Below are 24,020 nucleotides of genomic sequence, written 5' to 3'. Positions count from 1 at the left end.
GAGGGGGAGAGGGCAAAGGAGCAGAAGAGGGAGAGAGAAAGAGGGAGATATGGAGGGAAGGAGGGACAGAGGAAGGGAGGGAGGGGGTTGCTTATATTTGTCTGATCTGAGAGCTTCTGAAATGAGGCCTTCTTGAGACAACAGGACAGACTAAATTGTGCTGTAACGGTCTGTGTCCCGCTGCTCTCTGAGACACTCATTTAGCATGCCCTCGGGGCACACAATGGAGGCTTGTTCTGAACGCCGCAGTTATACGAACACCGTAATCAAGGGTACTGTGTGTGTGTTTGGGAGGGGGACGTATTTCTCAGATGGGAGATTTTCGTCCACCTGTCCGCCAATAAAATTTTCATCCCACCGCATGCACCCCTTAAGTGGTGAATCACCACCCACCACCTCACATCACTTCACACTCCCCATCATTTCATGTCCTCACCGACAACCCCAAAACATGCCCCTCCCCCTCTCCCCCTGCTTTAAGCCAAAGGGGCAGGTGAACAATATCATTGAAGATCCCCTATTTGAGATGTCAGAACCAATCTCAATCTCAGCATTATTGTGGAGACTCCCCCTCTCTAGTTTCTGTCCCCACATGGGAACAAGCTGAACTCAATGTCACATGAGGAACAATGGACAGAGGGGATGCTAATGTTTATAGTGTGACACTTTCAGTGTGATAAGACTCATGGACATCAGCACAGGAAAAGACTGTTCCTCTTCTCAAATGAGAGACACAACTGAAAGCAGTTACTCTCATAGAAACCTGTATGGTTCACATATACAGTCAAAAGTTTGGACACACCCACCGTTTCCTTATTATTATATAAATAAATAGTTTTTCTGAATAATGAAAATACTTTCAAACATTTTAGTATAAGCTTTCAAATCATATGAAACATACAGTCAAGTATGTCCAGATATTCACATCACATAATGGGCATGTTTCTACAATAGATAATTCCCAACCATTTAAATACCGTAAGCACCAAACAATCACACTTTAGTCAAAACTATTAAGGTCAACCATATTTTATTCATTGTATAGCCAAGAGATCAAGTTATTTTCTTTAGTTAGAAGCTTTAGTTTTTCCCTTATAAAGAAAATAAAATAGTTATGAAGACACAAAGTATTTAAATCACAAGACTGGTCATCCATTTGTCACATTAGGTGCTCTTTGGTATAAAAGCTATTGCCTTATAATTAAGAAATGGTCCTTCTGCCTGGTCTAAAATGTCAGTCGTGGCTGAGTTAAGATGACCTCAACCAAATCAAAGAGAGAGGGAAGGAGAGAGGAAGAGAGAGAAAGATATGGTAAAGACATCCTACTCCTCAGCAGGCCTGGCCAAGAAAAGGAAAGACTAGACATAATGGGCAATCGTATCACTCTCCTAAAGTTAGCAGTGAGGTCTAGTTACATCTCTCTTTCTAAGAGTAAAAAAACCTGAAGTTTTGTCAGATTTACAGCTTGTGATCAATCAATGGGTGACATGTTGGAGCTACACTAGCACATTGTGCTACATTGAAGCTTTCACTGTCAACTGTGTACAAAATAAAAGCAAACAGGAAGTAGAAACTGAAGAGAGTATGAGAGCATGTTAATGGACACTTTGAATGCTGAAATGTATTGCTTTCTTTTGATCTTTCTTTTGATATTTTCTTTTCATCATTGCTTTTATTTCAATGCTTTCTTTGCTGGCTGATGTACAGATAATAGCAGTGAAAACATGCTGAGCAAATATCTCTAGATGCATGCAAACAGATCCTACCTGCATCTTGTAAGCTGATTGGTTCAGCCACCGATCAAAATATGGGAACTAGTCGCATCCAGACCAACTTTGTCCTAAACAATCCTTTCACCTCGAGCTAGAGCCAAGCAAATCCTTCCATCCCAACTCGTGCCATAGAACACCCCAAAATTCCACTGTGAATCTAGAAATTATTCTTCAGTGAAACTTCTCTGAAAACTCTGAAACTTGCTTGCGGTCCAAACTTAGGTGGCTCAAACGTGGAGAGGATGTCCATCTATTATTGCAGTGCTCTTCACAGTAATGACCCATGTTCTGGTTGCAAGGCCTGGGTATTTAATGATTCATGGACCAGTCAGGAGGGGGTTCAGAGAACCAGAGATCTTATTCAGTGCTTACCTAGGTGTCTACCACTGCACTGGGTGTAACACAAAGATAAGGAAACACGATCCGGCTAAATGTGGATATCAACCCTTCCCCCAGTCTTCTATCGCTGCTACGGTAAAACCAAACATTACAACAGAGTGGCTCCTGTTTCTGATCTTTGATTAGGGAAATAAATTAATGGTTAATTAACCACTGTACATTCAATCTGTGAGTTTGAAAGAGATGCACAATAAAGTTGTCATTTGGGCTGACAGCACTCCTCCATGGCCACTTGAAGCCAGCTGGCTCAAGACTCAACCAGCATATGTTAGTCATTCAATCACAGCTTGTCCTGTAATTTAACAGAGCCAACGAACAATTACTTCATGTGGTTCTTGGATGGACTAGACTTTATGAGGTTTTAGACAGCGACTATTACTAAGCCCAACTTCATTTTCCCTTTGCCTTGTTATCTGACTCATGCTTGAGACGACTGACTGGTGTCTCTTTTCGCTCCACTAATGACCCAAATAATCCAGTAGAAAAGATTGAATTTCCTACTGCACTTGCCTTGAATCTCAAGTGTGAGAGATATACTGTATCAAGCTTGACATGCATGTGATATTCAGTGTCACTCTTGCTAATTTTCAACAAGGTGACAAGTGAAGACCGTTTCCTTTGAAGTGCACTTGAACTTTATTTATATCAACTTAACCCTGACTAAATGAATATTCCAGGTTCAATACAAGTTAAGCTCAGTCATTACAACTCATCCCTCATGTAAAATAAATAAATAAATCGAAGTAACAGTGTTGCACTAACAACGGAATTTAACAGCAGAAATGTGTTTTATTTATAAAAACTTGTAACACCGTGGCTTCATCCGAAATACTTCCCTACTATATGCTATAGTAGGTGAAAAACAGTAGGTTATGTGACAAAAGAAGTATGTCTGAATTGACAGTCCTCATAAAAGAGTAGGCAAAAAGTACCCGGATGACCTACTTCTTCCGGCGAGATTCTAAAGTGTGCATATGATGGACACTTTACTATCCCATGAGGCCACAGGAGACAATTTGTGAATGGCAGTGAAGCGACGTAACTGACGCTGGTAGGTCACGATAATAACAAAATGGAAAGCTGTTTAAATCATTGTTTTTACATTTGTTTTATGGTTTATGGCATTGCATTGTTGTGGTGACAAAATTGTGAAATTGGATATAACTTTACACAGAAATGGTCATTCTTTTTTTGTTCTGTAAAATCCTGTTAACACATAGGGCCCTATCATACACCCTGTGCAACCAGGCGACGCAAATGTTCTTTGCTAGTTTCAGCCTGACGCAGTTATCATTTTCACGTCTTGCCCCACGTTGTTTAAATAGCAAATGCATTTGCGAAATGCCATCTGTGCGCCCATGGGCGTGCTGGTCTGAAAACGAGGTGTGTTCAGGATCATTGTTGGCGTGTTGCTATTTTGAGGCAACTGAAATAGACTGCACCGTTGACCAACAAAAACCTTTTAAAGGGAATAGGAAATGAGATTGTTTTTTGCACGTTATGCCCAAAACACACCCATCGCTCATTAAGAGAACAGGGACAACCCTTTTAGACTATGCGCTGGGCACGCCGACCATTTTTCCCGTCGTCAAACTAGCAAAAGTGGATTCGGACACGCCCTAAGTACACATGCGTCGTGCGCTTTAGACCATGTGCTTAGATCGTTAAAATAGGGCCAACATTGTTTATGGCTTGTGGCTATAATTTAATAAGTATTAACTAATGAATGTAAGCACCTCACTGTAACCAATATTTCTGCAGTTTTTTTTAAGACTTTCTTCTGTGGAACATTAAAAGAAGATATATTGAGAAATGTTTTTTTGTTCATACATTGAAAGTCAGCTTTCACCAAAACTGTTTGATGGCCAAGATTTTTCTAAATATCTTCTTCTGTGTTCCGCACAAGGGTGAACACACCTTTAACTTGTTTTGAACCTGGAATATTCCTTTAAACTCTGTTCAAAATAATTGTTTGCTTTCATCAAATGGCCTTCTAGTTCTGCATGTATTGCAAACAGCAAGGCCATTGCACTGTAAAGGTAAGACTACACACACCCTTCTGTCCACAGTCATATTCACAGTTGTCCCATTCACAACCTCTGTTGTCAAGGCTACCTTCGCCCCCTTACACCACAGGCCCGTTCTGCTCCACACCCCCCTTTCTAGTAATGCTTGTCCAGCCTTAACAGGCTTTGTGCTGCCCACTGGGCCCTGATGCAGCACGAGACCCGGCAAATCCTATTATACAGGAGTCACAGCACTTGATTTTCCCATTAGAGATTCCAAACGGAGAATAAGGGTGTATTATAACACCGGCTTTGCCGCGTTCCCACCGAAAGTCCCACCTCACTCTCTCGTTTTCATGTCCTCTTTTCTCAGTATTAGCTGTGTTTCATCAGTTTTTTTTTTTTGCTGTTCGCTTCTTGAGCGAGGAGCTATGAGCTTGAGCTAGAAATGACAATAACTAGAAAAAATCAGCGTTCTAACAGTAATCATCATATTCTTATTAGTTTAATTTTAATTAATGAATATTCAATAAAAGCTTCTAGACTTACCAAAGAAGTATCTGAAGTGGCTTTTCAATTTATAGGTACTCTCCACATGCCATTGTGAGTGTTCCTGAAATACACTTTTACAGAGGTTGCCCGAGGCATCTTCAAACTAATTATCCAAAAGATAACCGTTTTGACATAAGCCAAGTGGGACGACAAGTCATTTTTAAAGGTGTTTAATGAATAGCAGAGTGAAGAAAGCTTTCATTTACTCTCCCTGTCAGAGTTTAGATCAGCCATGACCTGCTCATATGGCCAAAGGTCAAGACTAGTGTCAAGAGGTGACCTGATTGGTGACCCCCAAGACGTGGTGTTTGAACTGGAACTTTGAAGGTCAGAACAGAAACAGAAGAATAGAAGGTGACCACTAACACAAGGGGGCCCATTCAATTAATTTGAGAGTTACAAATGTTTTCTATGTATGGCAAGGCACACTATTGCATTTTTGCTAGTGATGTATTAATATTAGTAATCACGGTGTAAAGTGTGATCATGTTTAACAAACATATTGAATCTTGTTACATGATAAATCATCGCACAGAATTTAGTTACCTGCAGTGTTGTAAATTCTTTCCCCATCTCCCCTTATTCACGTAGTTTAATAAAGACTACTGTATAATATTTGATTCCCAAATTTTTAAGGCCTCTAAATTATGAATGACAGTTTATACTTTTTTAGCAAGTAAAAGGCCTTTTAGTATAATTATAAAAATGTCCACCCACCCTCAAGTTCATGGTACGTGTATTTTGCTGTAAAGTCTTTACTGATTTATATATGTAGAGATAACAGGTATAGATAATATTATTATTTAGATTTTTAAATGAACTCCTACTGGACCAAAGCAACTTTGGTTCATTCATCATTTTCAGAAAAAAAAAAACATGTTAAAATGTGAGTATCAAATATGATACAGTACATCAGGCTTTTGAGGAATGTTTCTCAATCCTCCTTTCATCTCATTGCATTATTTATGTGTTGCCCCTCCACAATTAAAAACTAGTTTTGATCATAAAACTACACTTTTAAATATAATCTTACCAAGACATTATTGGAAGATGCTGTAGTCCAATGTCATCCTGGGAGACAGCCGTCCAAAGGGTAACTCAGGGTCTCTCATTAGTCTAGGAAACAGAAAGAACCAATGGAGGTTAGAACAGAAGAAGAGTGACCCAAGTGATTGGGTTAAAATCAAAACAACTTGAAGTTAAGTGTGAAACAGTGTTGTGACTTCTTTATGGCAATTGTATGAACCTTTTTGTCAAAAAACACTCCTAAAACTGCTGGTAAGCTTCAGTTAAATGCAGTTAACTGACAGTTTTAGTTAACAATATGAAAAGGGAACATCTAAAATCTGTTTTACCTTTAACATACCGACAACCACCAGTGTTGGTAAGCCACTAGACGAATCAAAGTTCCCCACAAGTTACATTTCCACAATCTGAAGTAATACTAATATACAGTATGGTGTACAGTAAATGTAGATTTAGTTACTGTACTTAAGTAGGCCTATCTTTTTTTGCTGCTTTGTACTTTAAGATATTGGCAAGTTTTACTCTTTACTTGACTATACTATTTAATAAGTAGCCTATATGTTCTCTTTACTCCAATACATTTGTAATGAGTAATGCAATAACATAACTTTTTCTGCAGCAGTTTATTTCTGCTACAAAAGAAACACTATCGCCATCTACAGCATTGAAGGTACTAAATCTTGTGTGTTTTGCCCTTACTCACCTACAGTATGTGAATGCATTAGCATGTAGTTGCTGAATCACATGTGTTTCATATATGAGATGAGGACATGGCTGCAGCCACTGATGGGGCTGAAATCAGCACGTCCACTGCAACTAGGCTTTGACATTTTTAGGCTTCAATGATGGTTAACACCATTAAATTGAATATATCTTTTTGAAGGATATTAGTTTACTTATTCCCTTTTTTGAGCACTTGAGCTTAACTGAGACTTGAGTGTCAGTTTTATTTCGACTTTAGAAAATAAACGTGCTTGCTCTCCTGTTTTTTGTTTTTTACTGGCATGTCTCTTGAAGACTAATGCATGTTTGAGCCTACATTCAGGACAAGTAAAATACTTAGGTACTGTTCAAATCAGTACTCTACCCTAAGACTTTTACTCAAGTAAATTGGTGACTTGTAACTTGTAATGGAGTCATTTACACTGTAAGGTATCTGTAATTTTACTTAAAGGGTTAGTTGAAGTTCATCCAAAAAAAATTAAATTCTGTCATTAATTACTCACCCTCATGTCATTATTATTATTATAAGACTTTCATTTGTCTTCAGAACACAAAATAAATCTGAGAGCTTTATGTCCCTCTGTTGACATTTACGCAACTACACTTTGACGCTTCAAAAAGTTCATAAAGAGATCATAAAACTAATCCATATGAATTGAGCAGTTTAATCCAAATTTTCTGAGGAGACACGATCACTTTATAAGTTGAACAGATTTAATTTAGGCTTTTATTCACATATAAACATTGATCAGTGAACATAAACTGAAGCTCATCCGAACCTGCTTGACAAACAAGCAGGTTCAAACCTCTTGTGGAAGCTCAAACACTGCAGAATAAACCTCATTGGTTCTTGCAGAAGCTAAAACGAGCTGCGTAACACACGAGATTGAACCTCATTGGTTCTCGTACATCAAGTGAAAATGCTTGAGCTTTCGTTTACCATAATGTGTGAGTTGATGAATGTTTATACGTGAATAAAAGCCAATATTCAATCTGTTCATCCGTTTAAGTGGTTTTCAGGTAGTTATTACACCTCTGCTAATCTATAGGCACAGTGTCATCCAAACAAATAGGCCTATAAAACACCACCATGGTAACACACATGACACTAAAATAATGTAATAAATATTATTTAACATATGATGTAAATTAAAACTCTACAATGTAGCCTACATAACTAACAAAAATAATTATTTTAATTTCAATAGATTAAAATCAAATGTGATGCTTCTGGACGTCTTGTTTAATCTAAAATTATTTAAAATTGATATATATATATATATATATATATATATATATATATATATATATATATATATATATATATATATATATATAGGCTAGCATTCCATTAACATTACAAACTTTGTAAATAGTGCATGCAGTGTAGTTACTGAGCCTGAGAGAGACACACACGGGCTTTAGGACCCCGCGCTCTTCTCTGGGAGCGTCTTTTTGTCCGTTGCAAGTGCGCATTGATTGTAACTATTGTGACTTCGCGATTTACCATCTGTAGTGTCCCATGTGGTTCAAGTCAATTAACGACACCGGCCGGATCACTTCCCACAGGAATTGAAACCTATATTTCAAAATTCAAAAAGTTCCCTGAAGTTTTGTTTAAAGACAAATAGGAAGAACTGTGTACTTTTTTCTGGTTGTTGCCTTGAGTTTATTCTGGATTCCTTTCTCCACTATCCACTTATACAAATAGCATATTAAACGGCAATCTTATTAAATACAATAATACCTGTAATTATAAGCAGCGCCATTATAATTAGATAGGCCTATGTACATGTAGTTAATTTTGTTTTTACTTTCTAGGTTACAAATAAAATACTGTAAACGGTTTTAAAACACTTTGTGTTCCGTCAGTATCATTATTTGCTGTCTTTCATAATTATTTCACATGAGAGCTATTAACTCACTGCATGCTGTTACATTTTCTACCAGGAGGCGAGCCTGTCATATCTGTGTGATATCTGTGTGATATCTGTCATGTCCAGCGCGCGCCACTCTGTACGTTTTTCCCGCCGCAGTGTAACCAAACGACGCGGCTTTAAAGGCGGTTAAATCACGAGCAGTAGATTCAACAAAAGCTCTTATTAGGACAGAACATCTCACAGAACCGCACGGAGAGGATGTGTCTTTATTTAGGGCTTTAAAGAAAAAAAAAAAAGAGTCCTACATATAGGCTAGATAAGTGAACAATAATATCAGGAACTGTTATTTGTGTTATTTTACGTTGCCTATGGCTACCGAGGAACATGGAAATCACTGCAGAATTTGTTAGAGGTCTCTGGATTATAGGAGTTTATACTCGTTTTCTCTGAGTTTAAAGGACTCTATAGTCTATAAAACGATGTCTCCAACAGAAACAGAGGATTTTGTCTAAACTCTCAACTTTATGTTTCTATTTTTGTGAAAGAGAAGTTGTACCGGACTTGAAAAGACGCACCTGTGGACTACTGAAAAAGAGACACGGAGGAAAAACACGAGTCTCTAAAGAAGAAAAGTATTGATTCAATTAAAAACACTGGAAACCAGTAACTTAGGTGAGATGCTCTGACAGATAATCTGCGTGATTGTGGAGGCAAGGCAACAGCTGTCAGTCAGAGCACGAGACCCCCTCCCTTCGTCACGGCTCGCGCTGCGTGTGCGCGCAGTGCGCATGACCGTCAGGAGCGAACCGCACGGACGAGGGAAATTTAAAAAACGTTTTTTTCTTGCGGGACAACAAGTGCCCAGACCAACAGTAGAGCTTTCCTCCGTCTCGTTACCCAAGATTTTCTATACCACAGAACAAATTCAGCAGAAACAGGTAAGATGCTGTGTATTTCGTGTTTTTATTAGTTCATTTTAAATAAGTCAAGAGGCTGCGCACCTGTTAACGTACGGACTGACATATTATACAGCCTGAACATTGATGTTAATAACTTTAATTATTATCTGATGTTTTGAAGAACAACTGCTAAACGTTTATCGTCTATTTCTAAGAAATGTTTAACGTTTTCTGTTGAATACAACACTGTTGAGATTAAATAAATTAGGCTATTGAGACGCGCGAGCAGACTGACAGGTAACGTTAAGTTAACCTAACGGTGACTTATGACATTTAAATCTGATGACCCCTGTATATAGTCAACAAAGCAAACATCACATCAACACTGAATTGTAAAATATAAAATTTAAATTAATTTGAAGTAAAATAGTATCTTTTCTTTTATTATTTTTTAAAATGTAATCCTTTCTTGCTCAGCTATAGTGTCAATAAACAAAGTTTTTGTTGGGCATCGCATATTTTATTAATATTAGCTATTCGCATATCATTGTGTTCTTATGTGGCCATGTTATAAACTCGAGTCAGATTTTTTTAATTGTATTTTTTTTTTTACATTTAACTTTTATTGAAATGTCACATATTTGTACCATGTTTATTTGTGTTTTCTTTGTACCAAATGCACATTTGTAAAATAACTTTTATTCTCTGCTTTGCATGGTTCATTCATTTACTTGCATTTTATCTGCCAGAAGATGATTGAAAGTGGAATTACAAGCAGGATGTCGGGAATTCATGAAAACCCTGGACAAAGTCACCTCACCTCCGCACAAGACTACAGGTAGGGGGTGATTTCCTTTGATGGCTGAACTCATTGCTTTTGAACCTTGAACAGATTAGAGAATAAAAAGATAATTTCGGGAAGAAGAAGAAGAAGAAGAGCGCTGCTAATCTTAATACAATCTCCACCTTCCCTATTCTGTAAAATAAAGGTGTGATTTGAGAGGCAGGGAATTGGGGTTTGTGAAAAAAGAAAGGAGCGAGAGAATACATCATCTTTGCTCTGAATGGATCTGTCAGAAAGCATCAGCTCTGTTTACACGCCCGCTGTCGGCACACGGAGGGATTGGGGCTCTTGGAGGGGGCCCCCACGGGTCACCAAGGAGAAGTGGCTCCCAATTAGAATGTAAACGAGGGCGACTTGAGCTGTGATAAACCGTGACTGTGTGCGCCCGCCTCCCCCTTTCTCTGGGACACGTAATGGTTTGCATCAATGAGCAAATAAAATCATTTTTTCTTCCACTTGTATAAATGCACCCTAATGACCGTAAACTGTACAATACACAGCTGGGTTTACAATTGCACTTCAGAAATGCTAATAAGTACAAGGATGTAGGCCCTATTTTCTTGACGATCCTAAATTTGAGTTTATGCGGCATGTTATGAATTCTTTCCAAAATAAAGCCCCCACCCCTCCCAATTACTGAAGTACAGTTTTTAAATCAGTAGTATAATGAATACCATTATTATTATTATTTTTCTTTTATTATATCTGTGCATCAGCAGAATATAAGTCAATCTCAGACATGCAGTGTAAGATGACGTTTCCTCAAATGAAATGTTTCTGGAGTTACAGCGCAGCCATTATCTGGCAATACAACAAGTGAATGCTCTTGGCAACATTAAATTGTCAGGTCAAAATCAGTTTTAGATTTGTGTGAAGGATTTTACACACTTAATATGAAATATTACAATGTGTCAACAGTTTTAAAATATAGATATAATACAAAATATATTCAACAATACACAGCATGAGGGAGTTTAGCAATTATTGTGGCAATTAATTACATTTAAACAAACTTTTATCCAAAACAACTTACAGGGCTGTCAAACTAAAAGTATTTTAGGGTAACATTTCAGTTTATTTGTGAAAACAAATGTTTCAATGCCAAATAAATGAAAACTGACTTACAAAACTAATATTGAGGAAACCAATAATTGAAACAAATTGAGCTATTAAACGGAAGGCCATTAAATGATAACACTCAACAGAAAAAGACAGATTAACACTCATCAGAAAGATGCAGGTCTCATAAAGCCAGGTGTTAAACTGCCCCATTCCCTTTGCAAGGTGTCTTTTTCATTTCTTTGTATGGAGACAGGCGTTAGGAAGACATTTCAAAGCGAATGACGGTGTAGTGTTGACATTTTCGTGTCTAAGGTTTCATATTTGCGAGTGTGTCTCTCTGTGTGTGTGTATAAAGGATAATTATTCAGAAGCTCTAAACTGGAGCAACCAGGGTGCTCAAGGCCACGTCCCCAACTTCTTCCTTCAATGCTGTAATTTATTCAGGTGGCAGACTGTGTGTGCAGTGTGGCTTGACCTCCAACTCCTTCAACTACCCCCTCCCAGTTACCCCCTTAGGAACTGTCTGATGCCTCCAGGCGGGGGGGATGGGGCAGAAGGGGACAGGGGTTGGGTGGAAAGGGACAGGGAAACAGATGGCATCCTATTTTTCTCTGTTGTGTGAGGCCTGTCATTCCAGTAGATTAATGCAAGGGGTTGGTTAAAAAAAACGGTAAAGACAATCAAGGAAGGGTCTGGGAGGGGGGGAACAATAGAGCCACGTGCCACTGTGCAGATTTGTCGTTTGGGACACAATAGGTGATCATTTTTCAATGGGGCTAGACCAACTGTTGCAGGCAACGTGTGCCACATACCCATGTTTCAAATGATCTCATGCGTTGTTTACATATGATTCAGCCAATGACAGTGAAGAAGGCACTAGTCACCTGACTACTGTTAGAGGCTGGTGTAATGGAGAGGGGGGCACTGAAGTGGCCAGACACACAAAATAACTGAAAAGTGAGGGTTGTCATAGCGACCCCAATTATTGGGCTGAATAGCAAGTTTGTAGGGAAGTCTGGAGAGAATTCGAGAGGCTTTCTCTGCTCTCTTGATGCTTAGAGCAAATGAAGAAATGGCTGAATAAATAACCCTCCCTGCACTGGATTAGATCAGTGGATGAAAGTATTTTTATTTCTATTCCCAAACAACAGATTTACAAGAAGACTTGCTCATCTTGTATCTATTTACAAGAAAAACTGAAAACCGAGAAAAGAATAGAGTTAGTTTATGTAGGCCAAGAATAATACAATTTAATATGAGCAAATTACAATATAATTTAATTTCTATGTTTCTGCAGACTCCTGACTACTGACCCTTCGCAGCTGAAGGACGAGCTGCCTGGTGATCTTCAGTCCCTGTCCTGGCTCACCTCTGTGGATGTTCCCCGGCTTCAGCAGATAGGGGGTGGACGGCCCGACTTCGCCAGCTCTGCTCAGAACAGCCTGCTGGAGCGGCAGACAGGTCAGGAGATTTATACACTGTCTATACAATTAGCGTGAACGGTGGTAAAAATGTCAGTAAAAAAACAACAACCTGAATTCACTTACCACATCTGTAACATCCGACTGGTTATATTAGCGTAGCACCTTTACCAATGATTTAATTAAATGCTGTTATTTATTCACATATTCATTTATTATTATTCGTTTGTTGTCGATTTTATTTCTTTAATCTTTCTCAATTGTCTACCAAACATTTAGACTCAGTTTCTTTGACCCAATTTTTTTTTATACAATAAATATATATATATATATATATATATATATATATATATATATATATATATATATATATATATATATATATATATATATATATATAGCCTATATATATGAAGACTTAAGATGCAAAAGCCTCTAAGTCCGTCTACTAATATCAAACATTTCTTAAATCAAGATGCATTTACTAAAAGTAAAATGACATTTGATATTTAGTCTTGTTTTCTGGGGAAATAAAAAAAAATTAGGTGAGTTTTTGCGTAAGACAAGCAAAATTATATGCCGGTGGGGTAAGAAAATAATATTTTTTCTGTTTGAATTAAGATTATTTTTCTTACCCCATTGGCAGATATTTTAGCTTTTTTTAAGCATCAACTCACTTAATTTTGATTAATTCCCCTGGAAAAAAGGACATAATATCCCATGCCATTTTACTTATCTAGTAAATGCATCTTGATTTAAGAATTTTTTGGTATTTGGACTGAAACAAGACAAAAATACTGAGTAGGAAAAGCATTTTTTGCAGTGTAAAGTTTTTGTTTATTATTATCATTTTTATCAGGTATAGGTTTCTACCCAAGTACCGCCATTTCTGAATGGGCTGAGTTTGAAGTGAAAGTATTTGATGAGCGTATACTTTGTGCGTAGAGCATTCACTCAATATTATTATCTCATTTTTTGACAGAGGTGGCTTTTAGAGGCTTTTGCATTGGAGGTCATATATATATATATATATATATATATATATATATATATATATATATATATATATATATATATATATATATATGAAGAGTTGAAGTGCCATCTGAAATTTTCCTCTAGAGTGATTATTTTTATCAAGCTCGTATATTTAAGATCAGTAATTTCGCTTAAATGACAATTAATAGGTCATTTTCATTGTCATTTAAGTGAAATTACTGAACTTAAATATACAAACTTGATAAAAATTATAATTTTAGAAGAAAATTTCAGATGGCACTTAGAGGCTTTTGCATCTGAACTCTTCATATATATATATATATATATATATATATATATATATATATATATATATATATATATATATAAAGGATTTTTAGAAAGCTGTGCCTTAACAGTTGTGGATTGAATCCCCATTTATAAACCAGATCCAAATTTAAACAACAAAAAGATTTGAATACTCACACTTTGCTGAAACTTACAGCTCAGCTGAATGGCATGACCGTAGCAGGAGGAGCAGGATCTGCGATTCATCTACAGAGTGAAATGCAGCACAGCCCTCTGGGCATCAGCAGCGTGAGTGAGGATTCAGATTCAGCATTTCAAACTAATTCAGACTACATGTACAACCAAGATCATTCAGAACTGAACAACCATTTGCAATTAATAAAAGCTAGAGCTAAAAAAACCTATGCTTATTCTGTTGTTTTTTTAGATGCCCCAGTTTTCCCCTGGGTTTCCTTGTGCCACATCAGTGTACCAGACCGCCCCTCAGCAAGTGCTGACTTTCACTCAGGCAAACCAACAGGTTGGTTCAGTATTTTGTATGATTTGTAAAGACTGCTCAAAACAGTAATATTTAATATTATATAATATATACATTTTTGTTATATTCCTTAGTGTTCTCCCGGTGGACTTTATGGCAACTACAACAGCCAGAGTCTGTTTCCTCAGCCCCGTATTACTGCTCACAACCAGGACCTGCAGCCCAAGACTTTCCCTAAACCCATCTATTCTTACAGGTGACTAAAAGTTCACTGCGAAAACCTCTGAAAAACATTATAATTCTCTGGGAAAGGAACAAGATTTCACTTATTTCAAGTTGGCTACATTTGATATGATCTATTTTCAGCTGTCTGATTGCCATGGCTTTGAAGAACAGCAAAACAGGCAGCCTTCCTGTTAGTGAGATCTACAGCTTTATGAAAGAGCACTTTCCCTATTTCAAGGTGAGGAATTTATGTAAAAGCACACTGGAAAATAAATGGACTGAGTCAACATGCCATGGAATCAAATAAATGTTACTTACAGTACATTGTTGATAACTATGTTTCACAGACAGCACCTGATGGATGGAAGAACTCTGTACGCCACAACCTGTCCTTGAACAAGTGCTTTGAGAAGGTGGAGAACAAGATGAGTGGTTCCTCCAGAAAAGGCTGTCTTTGGGCACTCAATCCTGCAAAGATCGACAAGATGGAGGAAGAGATGCAGAAATGGAAACGTAAAGATCTCCCAGCCATCCGTCGCAGCATGGCCAACCCAGGTCTGGAATCTCTGGACTATTATCAGTGCTAGGCAATTTCATCTTGTACTGACTGCTGTTAATATAATGGTCATCTTTATAATATTTTCTACTACTAGACACTTTTGTTGTTTATACTGGTATTCTGGTTATCAAGCCATATCTGAGGACCAGAATATCATACTTCAGTGTGGGCTATTTTGTTTTGGACAGTACACAATAACCCAGAACACCCTTGAAAACATAGAAATGCACTAAGAACTACTAGAAACACTTAGTAACTACATAGCAATGCTCTAACAACCACCCACAACACTCTAGAGTCATGGCAGTGAATTTGATTACATTTAAGCCTGGAATACACTACACAACTTTTAAAATCGGAACAGATTTGAGAACACAAGGCATCATCCGCTCGCTGACTTTGTATATGTAGACTAAAGGACTATCGCATCGCATACTATCAGACATTCAAGTTGCTCCAAACACAACAAACTCACACAGAAGCACGCTCCTCGTTACTAGATGCATAAAAAGGGAAAACAATGTTTTAAAATCTACTCAAAATATCAAACATATTTGATACTCTCCGACTGGATGTAATTATAGTCTGAAGCTAAAAAAAAGTCTGAGCCCATCATACACTACACTATTTTCAGTGAATTTGTCAACTCTGACTGCTCAAAATCTGCCGACTTGTGTTGACTCTTCTAGACTGTAAGTCGGAGCAAAACTTTATAAATTCAGCTTTATTTATCAAAAACTTTTTATTTGAAGCGACAATATTTTTTGTACCACTGTGCAGAGATTCATGGTTAAGTTAGAGGGCATAAAGGTAAATGTTAAACTACAATCGGTCATTAACATTGTCCTGTTTTGTTACTTTTTCTTTCACCAGATGAATTAGATAAACTCATTACAGACAGACCGGAGAGTTGCAGACAGAAGTCTGTTGATACTGGCATGACTCGCCTGCCCAGCTGCCCACCAGGACAGACCCTTCCGATAGCAGCTCAGATGCAGCCCCAGCCAGTGGTCACTCTGTCTCTACAGTGTCTCCCCATGCACCAGCACCTTCAACTGCACCTCCAGAATCAGTCTCGCCTGGCTCCGGCCTCCCCTGCTCCTGCTCAGACACCCCCACTCCACACCGTCCCTGACCTGACAAACAGCTCCCACCACCAGCATCATGCCAAGCAACACAGCGACTTCTACACAATTCACACTGACATGAATTCAGAGGTGGATGCACTGGACCCAAGTATTATGGACTTCACGTGGCAAGGTAAACGTTAACTAGAAAAGAATCAACTAATCAGTGTATTGAAAGTCGTAGGATGTTTCCCACTCTAATCTGATATCTAACAGACTTTCTTTCTAATAACAGGAAACCTGTGGGAGGAGATGAAGGATGACAGCTTTAACCTAGAGGCATTAGGTACTCTCAGTAACTCCCCACTTCGGCTGTCTGACTGTGACCTGGACACTGGCAATGTCACGCCTGTGTCCAATGCAGGAGGACTGCCTTACCCAGACCTGCAGGTGACAGGCCTCTACTCTTCATACTCAGCCATAGATGCCCTTTCTAACCAGTACATGAACACACAAGGAGGAACAAAGCCTATTGTTTTGCTTTAATCGCACCCACAAGAAAATAAACAAGCTGAGCTTTACTCCGCAGGATCTAGAAATCTTTTTTTAATCCTATAGCATTTATGGTGATGTAACAGTGTTCGCTGGTGACATTTGCATTGACTATACTGATTGCATTGAATGAATTGGATTTTAAAGGACCAAATCAGCAATTATGTTTTTAGAGAATCTAGAGAGTTAACTACAGTGCTGCTCTCATTATAAACCTAATGCAAATTGCAAGTTATCACAACACTAAAGGAACAAAGAAAAAAATAATGGGAATTATGATTTTGAGTTTGTTGCCAAGCTTTTTTCTGTACCATAAAAGAAACTTGTTTTCTTCTCATTTTGTCCATTTAATTGTTAGCCTTGTAACTGTAGTTGTGTGTCTTTTGTTGTACTGTGATAGACACTGTATCTGCTCTTTTAATGTTTGTTTATTTATATTTATGAAAAGAGCTGAAATGGTGACATGAATCATTTTTTATTGTACATATCAAAATATTTCAAATGCAAGCAATAAAATTTCACATTCAGATCGAAAGAGGTATTCCTTTAACTTGGATAAAAAGTTTCAGTTGCACATACGTGACAAGCAAATACAATATGCATCAATTATACTGCAAGTTGGCTTTTAATTTAAGTAATACATTACATAAATTGAATGCCACCTTGCAAATACAGTGTGGCTGGCTAGAATAATTCAGCAAAAACAAAGTTAATAATATACAGTATGTACACAACTGAACAAAAAGACTCAACCCATGTATATTTATAAGATTAAAATAAATATTAGTCGAAAAAATGACCAGAACACCAAGGTGAAAACATATATTATTTAATGAATTTCATTTAAAAACATCCTGATATAAAGTCAACAGAGACAGTCAGGCACTTAGATTAGAGTTTAGGCTCTAGTCTTGATCTGACTTGTACGTAAAATCGATTAAAGGCAACAAATCTGATCAGTACGACTTCTTTAATCAGAATTATCAGTTGAGCACAGTACAGCAGTAGTTACAAACATATTTATATAACCAGCACAGATGACTTCATACATATGAAAAGAATTACCTGCAGTCAAGTCAAATAAACTAAACTATACAAACAACCAAAATTCAAGCCATTAAAATATAAAGTGGCACTGATATTGATAATGCTTTATAAAAACTTTCATTAATGTTATCACATACACTTAGGAGATTAATGTACATTCAATATGAATTGAAGTTTAATGACATTTCTAACAATTTGAATGTACATTAACAATTCGCAAAGCATTACAGTATTGTATTTCCATGTTTATTCATAACAACCGTATCTTATCAGAAATAAAAGTTATTATGAAGAGTTATCCAGGTATTTACATATAATACTGTTACTTTACTCTAAAAATAGAGATTTAATACGTTTGTTCTGCTTAATAATTGTTGAATATATTCCTGAGGAAGTGTCATACAGCGTGATTGTGCGCTCAAAGCATTGTCGATTCCCTAAAATAATCTAATATTCAGTCTTTTCCGCTTATTGTACATTCATATGTCGATTATATCCAAAGGAAATTGACACAAAGGCACAAATGTGAATATGTAAATACTATATACTGAGTTTAAGGTAATTGTCTGGTGTCCATGTGAGAAATGTTTCTCTTAAAGTGATCACTGTGAGTCACACACAAACAGTAACAGTAAGTGGACTGTGCGATTGCTGGACATTTTAAATTGTGCGTTTAAGGCTACTGGTCTTAAGAATTATTACTGAATTAGACTACAGACTCTCAAAAGACATGTCCTCTCTATGTGTAGATTAATTGAAATGGCATGTATGTGATCAGCTGGTGGTGGAGTTGTCCACGGTGGCCAGCAGGTGGCAGACTTTGGCTCGCTGTGAGGGAGTGATGTTCTGCGCCATGTGGATGATGCAGTCCATAGTCACCTCTGGGTTGGCTTGAACTAAGCTAAACATATAGTGCAGGAAAAATCCATGAGAAAAATTGACATCTTCTTTCAAAGTCATTTATGCTCCCGACTTAAACTTTTGAACAGTAATGTACGCTATTAAATCTATGAGATAAAAAAAAATGCAATTTAACGCCTATCGAAGTGGGAGGAAGCTACCTGCGGATGTGTTTGAGAGCGTAGTCCCTCTTTAAGTATTTGATGTTCTCTCTGATGGTAGAACGTGTTCCATCCTGCTGTGAAAGGTGGTTTTCCAGCCACTCCACCACCACTTTGTTATTGTCCCATAGATATGCCTAAAAGGACCCATTATCAAACAATTACCTCACTTGAAAAACATACCTTTTTTCATGGTCAAGTTTGCAAATTTTAGTAGTTCAGGTAATGAAAATGCATTTTAAGAGTTAGCAAATCTTGACTTTACTGTCCACCAGTGTTATTTTAGTATTATAGAATTTATTAATATTACAAATTATTATTTATTTTTATATTTTTTGGGGGAAAAGTTTTAGTAATTGTTATGTTCTATAATTTTCATCAGTTTTTGTATATTTGTATGTAACTAATTTTCATTTCAGTTTTAGTAATCATGGTATTTTAACTTCAACTTATTTTATTTTAAGGCAACATTACTATTTTTTTTTTTTTTTTTTTTTTTAAGATCAAGATCTGATATTTATATATTTTGTTATTCACTATTTGAATTACTAAAATAAATTGACAGATTTTTAAAATAGTTTTATTTAACAATTACTGCTGTACACTTCTTGCCAAATCATTCCAGATCCTAAGTTCTGAATTTGCCGCTGTTACTGATTTTTGACTTGACGAAGAGAGGGAGAAAAAAACGTCCATTTTGTTTTTCTATCATACATTAAGTTTCCTTACTTTTACAGCCCCCTCTGTCTCCACAAACCAGCGGCGCAACATGGACTGTATGTGTCCATTGCTCAGGTCCTGGTTGGCCTGCACGATCTCCCCCTTCACCACCTCCTCCAACAGCAGTCGCCGCAGACGCCAGTAAAAGAAAGACCTAGCGCTTTTCCAGTCCAGGATGTCCTGAAACAGTTTGGTTATTGTGAAAAAGCAGAAAGGCCACTAGTATATTGCATGTGTCTTTGATATGATCCACAGCTATGTAAAAAAAAATCTCCTCATAAAAGGGTGTACAGTGACATATGGAGCCGTAAGTGCCAATTTTTTTAATTTTTGTTATGTTTATACCGTGATGACACCCTTTTCCTGCATCCTTCCAGGAGTGTCGTGAAGGTCCACAAACTGCACTGCCACCTGGTGGTAGATGGGAAGAAGGAACTCCTCTCTAGACTTCAGTTTGGCCTCCAAGTCTTTACGCTCCTGGCTTGATAACTCCGGCTTGCCTGCACAACAGTAAACCGTGTGTCACAGGAAGTAGATATTCCCTAAGCCATTGAAAACATTTGTGTTTAAGTGTGATTAATTGCTGTACCCAGCTGCTCAGTCAGGAGAGAATACACAGAATCAGTCCTTTGCATGGTCTTTAGCAGCTCTTTCTTTCTGAACTTTATCTCCACAGTGCCCTCGGCCTCCAGAACACCGCCTCTGGAAAGAAGACAGGAATCAAAGATCGAATTAGAGAAGATTTAGAGTGGTGAAGGGAAGCTGTTTCGACATGCTCACCTGCTCTCTCGATCTGCATAGAGCTCCATGTGTTGGAGGTTTATAGTGGGGTCGATAACGACCCATGATCCTCCTCTCAGCTCAGCATGAGGAGGGATGTAGACCAGTACAGGCTGGCTGAACTCTCGCAGGGCATCCACGATGTAAGAACCAAACTTAAGCACCTGGTCATACATATCTGACATACAGAGCAATCAAGTTCAAAGAAAACACCTTAAAATAATGTGCAAAAGTTTTTTTGAAAGACGTCTCTTATGCTCACCAAGGACACATTTATTTGATAAAAAAAAAATTATATTGTGAAATATTATTACAATCCATATAATCCTGCTCAAGAAACATTTAAAATTATCAATGTTGAAAACAGTGATACATTTATCTTCAGGATTCTTTGATGAATATAAATTTGAAAAAGAGCAGCATTTATCTGAAATTGATTTTTTTTGTAACAAAGTAAAAATCTAAATAAGCCATCCTTGCAGTATTATTTCTTAAAAAAAAAAAAAAAAAAAACCTTACTGACCTCAAACTTTTGAACGGTCATGTAAATTAAAATGCAAACTCAAATATGAAAACCAGCCACGCTATATACCTTTCATGCCTCCAGAGAAGCCTCTCCAGTTGGCAAACACCATAAGTGGAAGTTTCTCCCTGTTGAAATCCTCAATAGCCTGTGCAGTTTTATACGCAGAATCTGGGAACCACACTTGACCGGCCTGCTGAATGATCTGGGGCAGAATAGACACTTTATGTCAATACTGAAAACAATAAATGGGACATACGAACAGCAAACAAAAATCCCAGAGGGGAGTCACAGTCAGGGCCTACAACATCAGTCAGGACTCTTACCTTGGCCTCTGAGTCTAAGTTGGCTGGATCTGCTGGAATGGCAACCTCAACTGTGCGGGTCTCCACAGCAATGACCCCAAGAGGAATCCCACCAAGCCTGTATGACATTCACAGTCTCACTCGGCCCAGAATATTCACTCAGTTAAATCAAATGTTTGTTAGTTTGACATTTCATCTAATGTTCTGGTTCTTACCTGGCTCGGCCGACCACCACTGTCTGTGCCCAGGTAGCCATCACCTCCATAAACGTACCATGGTCAAAGAATCCACTCTGCCATGCTCCCTTCACAGCTATCAACACGAATTCAAAGAAAAAGAGGCTGAGTTTAAAGTATTAACATGAGCTCCCATGCAGACAGGTCCAGAGTATGTGTTGAAATGTATGTAACAGATTGTGTGAATAGTTTGATTCTTACTGGGATGGGGTCGTCCACAAAGCAACCAACGAGGGTCATAGGGAGCTTTTGTGGGAACAAAATCGATCTCTCTCTCCACTGGATCAGTGGGATGCATTATAGGGACCGGACTCCGATTGCTCTAAAGTATAAGAGCAAACACCATAGGGCCTGATGTTAATACATCTAACAAAATCATGCTATGACACAGTCAATACAAAATATACTCTCTGCCATTTTGTCATTTGGACTAATCAAACCAAGACTACTTATAGCCTGTCAAGATCATGACTGGGTCATTTATATATTATATTATATAAATATGATCAAAAACGCAGTACAAAAATAATATTGAGCAATATTTTTACAGTAAAGAAAACTGTTTTCTATTTTAATATATTTTAAGATTGTAATCTATTCTTGTGACGGCAAATATTATGTCTATATAATGTCTTTACTGTCCCTTTTGATCAATTTAATGTATCCTTGCTGCATAAAAGTATTTGACGTTTGAAGGGTAGTGTATATCATGGTTGATTTTGTGCCTATTTATGCTGATTTAATAAAAAAAAACTGTCACAATGACATTCATTATTTTCTGAATCAGAGAATCATCATTTAGAATAATAATAATCACAAGCTAACAAACTTAAAAAATTACAGTAACAAGAAATTGGGGGATGCCTGACTGTTATGAAAAAAAAAAGTCAACTAACCTTCATTTGCTTATATAATTGTGAATTATAATTTATATTTTTCTTATTTTGGGGATAAACATGAACGTGTTTAAGAACAGCCTACCTTTGGCATGTAAGATAGCCACTGTAGTATAGTGAGCACCCCTTCAAAGTCATCTGGCACGATGGTGTGCGTCACTCCATTGTTGTGCATGATCTGAACCCCTCCCAGCTGGTTATTGGAGGTGTAGACTTCACGACCCAAGACCTACAAAGAAATGCATTCAGAATGAAAGAATTTAAGAATTAAAACACTGAAATGGCTTCATCAATCCTCAAGAACAAAGGAAACATAGCCCACATAAATATGACACTGTACAGGGTAAGGTGCGACTGCAGATGTGAAATTCCAAACCTTGTTTAGTGCCCCAGCCCCAGTCAGGATGATATGGGAGTTTTCCACTTGAATTACTCTTTGTCCTAGACGTACCAGATACGCACCAATTCCTATGGCACGGCATGTGACCTAGAGGAACAATGAATACTCTTAAATGGTCACTAGATGACCAAACCATTGATTCATATATTGCATACACAATAAACATTGGTGCTTGATTTCTGGCATATTGTAAAATGTCTGATGATATTATGGGTAGATGTAAGGTCTCACCATGCTGATGGTGATGACTTCCTTATAAGCCTGGGACGTTTCTCCAGCTATGGTGCCTGAACCCCTCAGATTCTCCACTCCAAGACCCTCTTCCTTCCCTATGATGTCTGTGATGATGTACCTAAGACATTATTTGAACACATAAGAGTCAAGGAGAGAGGTTTTTGGGTATAGGTCTTTCTGTGCATGCTAAAACCAGTAGGCTTACCTGGACTCGCCTCCCTCCTCTACATGGTGACAGTGGACAGAATTAGAGGAACTGATGCGGGTGTAGTCCTGAGGAGTCAGATACAGGTACTTAAAACCCTGCAGAGGCAAAAGAGAAGAATGGTCTTGAACAAAAGCTTGAAAAACAAAGCAGGAATGCATCAAACAAGATTTGTAAAATGAAAGAGTCATTCAGAAGTGCTGTGGTTTGATTTTACATCGGAACTCTTTAGACACATTCGGTCACCTTATAAGGGTCATCAGGGTCGATCCAAGCAACCTGAAACATGTTTCGGATCTCCTCTGCCAGGCCGATACGAGCTCCACTGTTGGCTGAGATGTAGATGCGTGGAATCCCTTCCGCTCTGGCTAGCTCAGATGCCAGTAAAAAGAGCTGATCCTCCTGGGGCCCAAAAGAGCCAATCATATAGGTAATATCATTACAGATCACAATGATATCTCGGCCCTCTGGATACTCTGGAGTCTTCATCTTCATCCGGAAAGCCACCATGCCAACCTAGAAAGGAGGATAAACAAATGACTGATCCATTTACTTAGATGTTGATTTAAATTAATAAATGAATTTATTTACATTTACAATTTTGTCTACAAGCCAAATTATGGAATTGGAAGTATGTTCCCTAGGTATGACTGAGGAACAGTATTCCTCAATAGTCCATAGAGAATTATTACTGTGTAAAGGCCCGTTCACACCAAGGATGATAACTATAAAGATAAAGAAAAGCTCTAAAATCGTTGTCAATTATAAAGAATAGCAGGGTCCACACCACTACTATAACGATAATGGCACAGAGAAACGATAAAGTTGGAATCAAGGAAAAAAATTCCATCAGGTGACAG

At 37.7% G+C, this 24,020-nt stretch overlaps 2 protein-coding genes across 6 annotated transcripts in view; one reads left to right on the top strand and one right to left on the bottom strand.

The window, feature by feature from the left end:
- The first annotated feature begins 8,585 nt into the window (after positions 1-8,585).
- foxn4 (forkhead box N4) lies at positions 8,586-17,217 on the top strand. The gene is made up of 10 exons (XM_081367076.1): positions 8,586-9,297; positions 10,008-10,096; positions 12,462-12,625; positions 14,069-14,160; positions 14,300-14,392; positions 14,485-14,606; positions 14,717-14,813; positions 14,923-15,130; positions 16,008-16,394; positions 16,497-17,217. The coding sequence occupies exons 1-10, from the start codon at positions 9,148-9,150 to the stop codon at positions 16,745-16,747; spliced, it is 1,653 nt and encodes a 550-aa protein (XP_081223202.1). The 5' UTR covers positions 8,586-9,147; the 3' UTR covers positions 16,748-17,217.
- A 349-nt stretch (positions 17,218-17,566) lies between these two features.
- The window catches only part of acacb (acetyl-CoA carboxylase beta), a 28,166-nt gene continuing 21,712 nt past the window's right edge, over positions 17,567-24,020 (bottom strand). For all 5 annotated transcript variants that reach the window (XM_081367069.1, XM_081367071.1, XM_081367070.1 and 2 more), the window contains 15 exons: positions 23,407-23,676; positions 23,161-23,258; positions 22,953-23,073; positions 22,698-22,808; positions 22,407-22,550; positions 21,627-21,747; positions 21,405-21,501; positions 21,211-21,307; positions 20,954-21,089; positions 20,362-20,539; positions 20,171-20,283; positions 19,927-20,081; positions 19,591-19,761; positions 18,862-18,998; positions 17,567-18,701 (listed from right to left, as the gene is read on the bottom strand). In XM_081367069.1, the coding sequence (XP_081223195.1) occupies positions 18,575-18,701; positions 18,862-18,998; positions 19,591-19,761; positions 19,927-20,081; positions 20,171-20,283; positions 20,362-20,539; positions 20,954-21,089; positions 21,211-21,307; positions 21,405-21,501; positions 21,627-21,747; positions 22,407-22,550; positions 22,698-22,808; positions 22,953-23,073; positions 23,161-23,258; positions 23,407-23,676 (2,076 nt within the window). In that variant the 3' untranslated portion in view covers positions 17,567-18,574. The remainder of the gene's footprint in view (positions 18,702-18,861; positions 18,999-19,590; positions 19,762-19,926; positions 20,082-20,170; positions 20,284-20,361; positions 20,540-20,953; positions 21,090-21,210; positions 21,308-21,404; positions 21,502-21,626; positions 21,748-22,406; positions 22,551-22,697; positions 22,809-22,952; positions 23,074-23,160; positions 23,259-23,406; positions 23,677-24,020) is intronic.

Source organism: Scardinius erythrophthalmus (assembly GCF_964197995.2).
Source record: "Scardinius erythrophthalmus genome assembly, chromosome: 5".
Lineage (NCBI taxonomy): Eukaryota > Metazoa > Chordata > Actinopteri > Cypriniformes > Leuciscidae > Scardinius > Scardinius erythrophthalmus.
The sequence above is the reverse complement of the archived record's forward strand: the minus strand, read 5'-3'. Positions and strand labels throughout refer to the sequence as shown.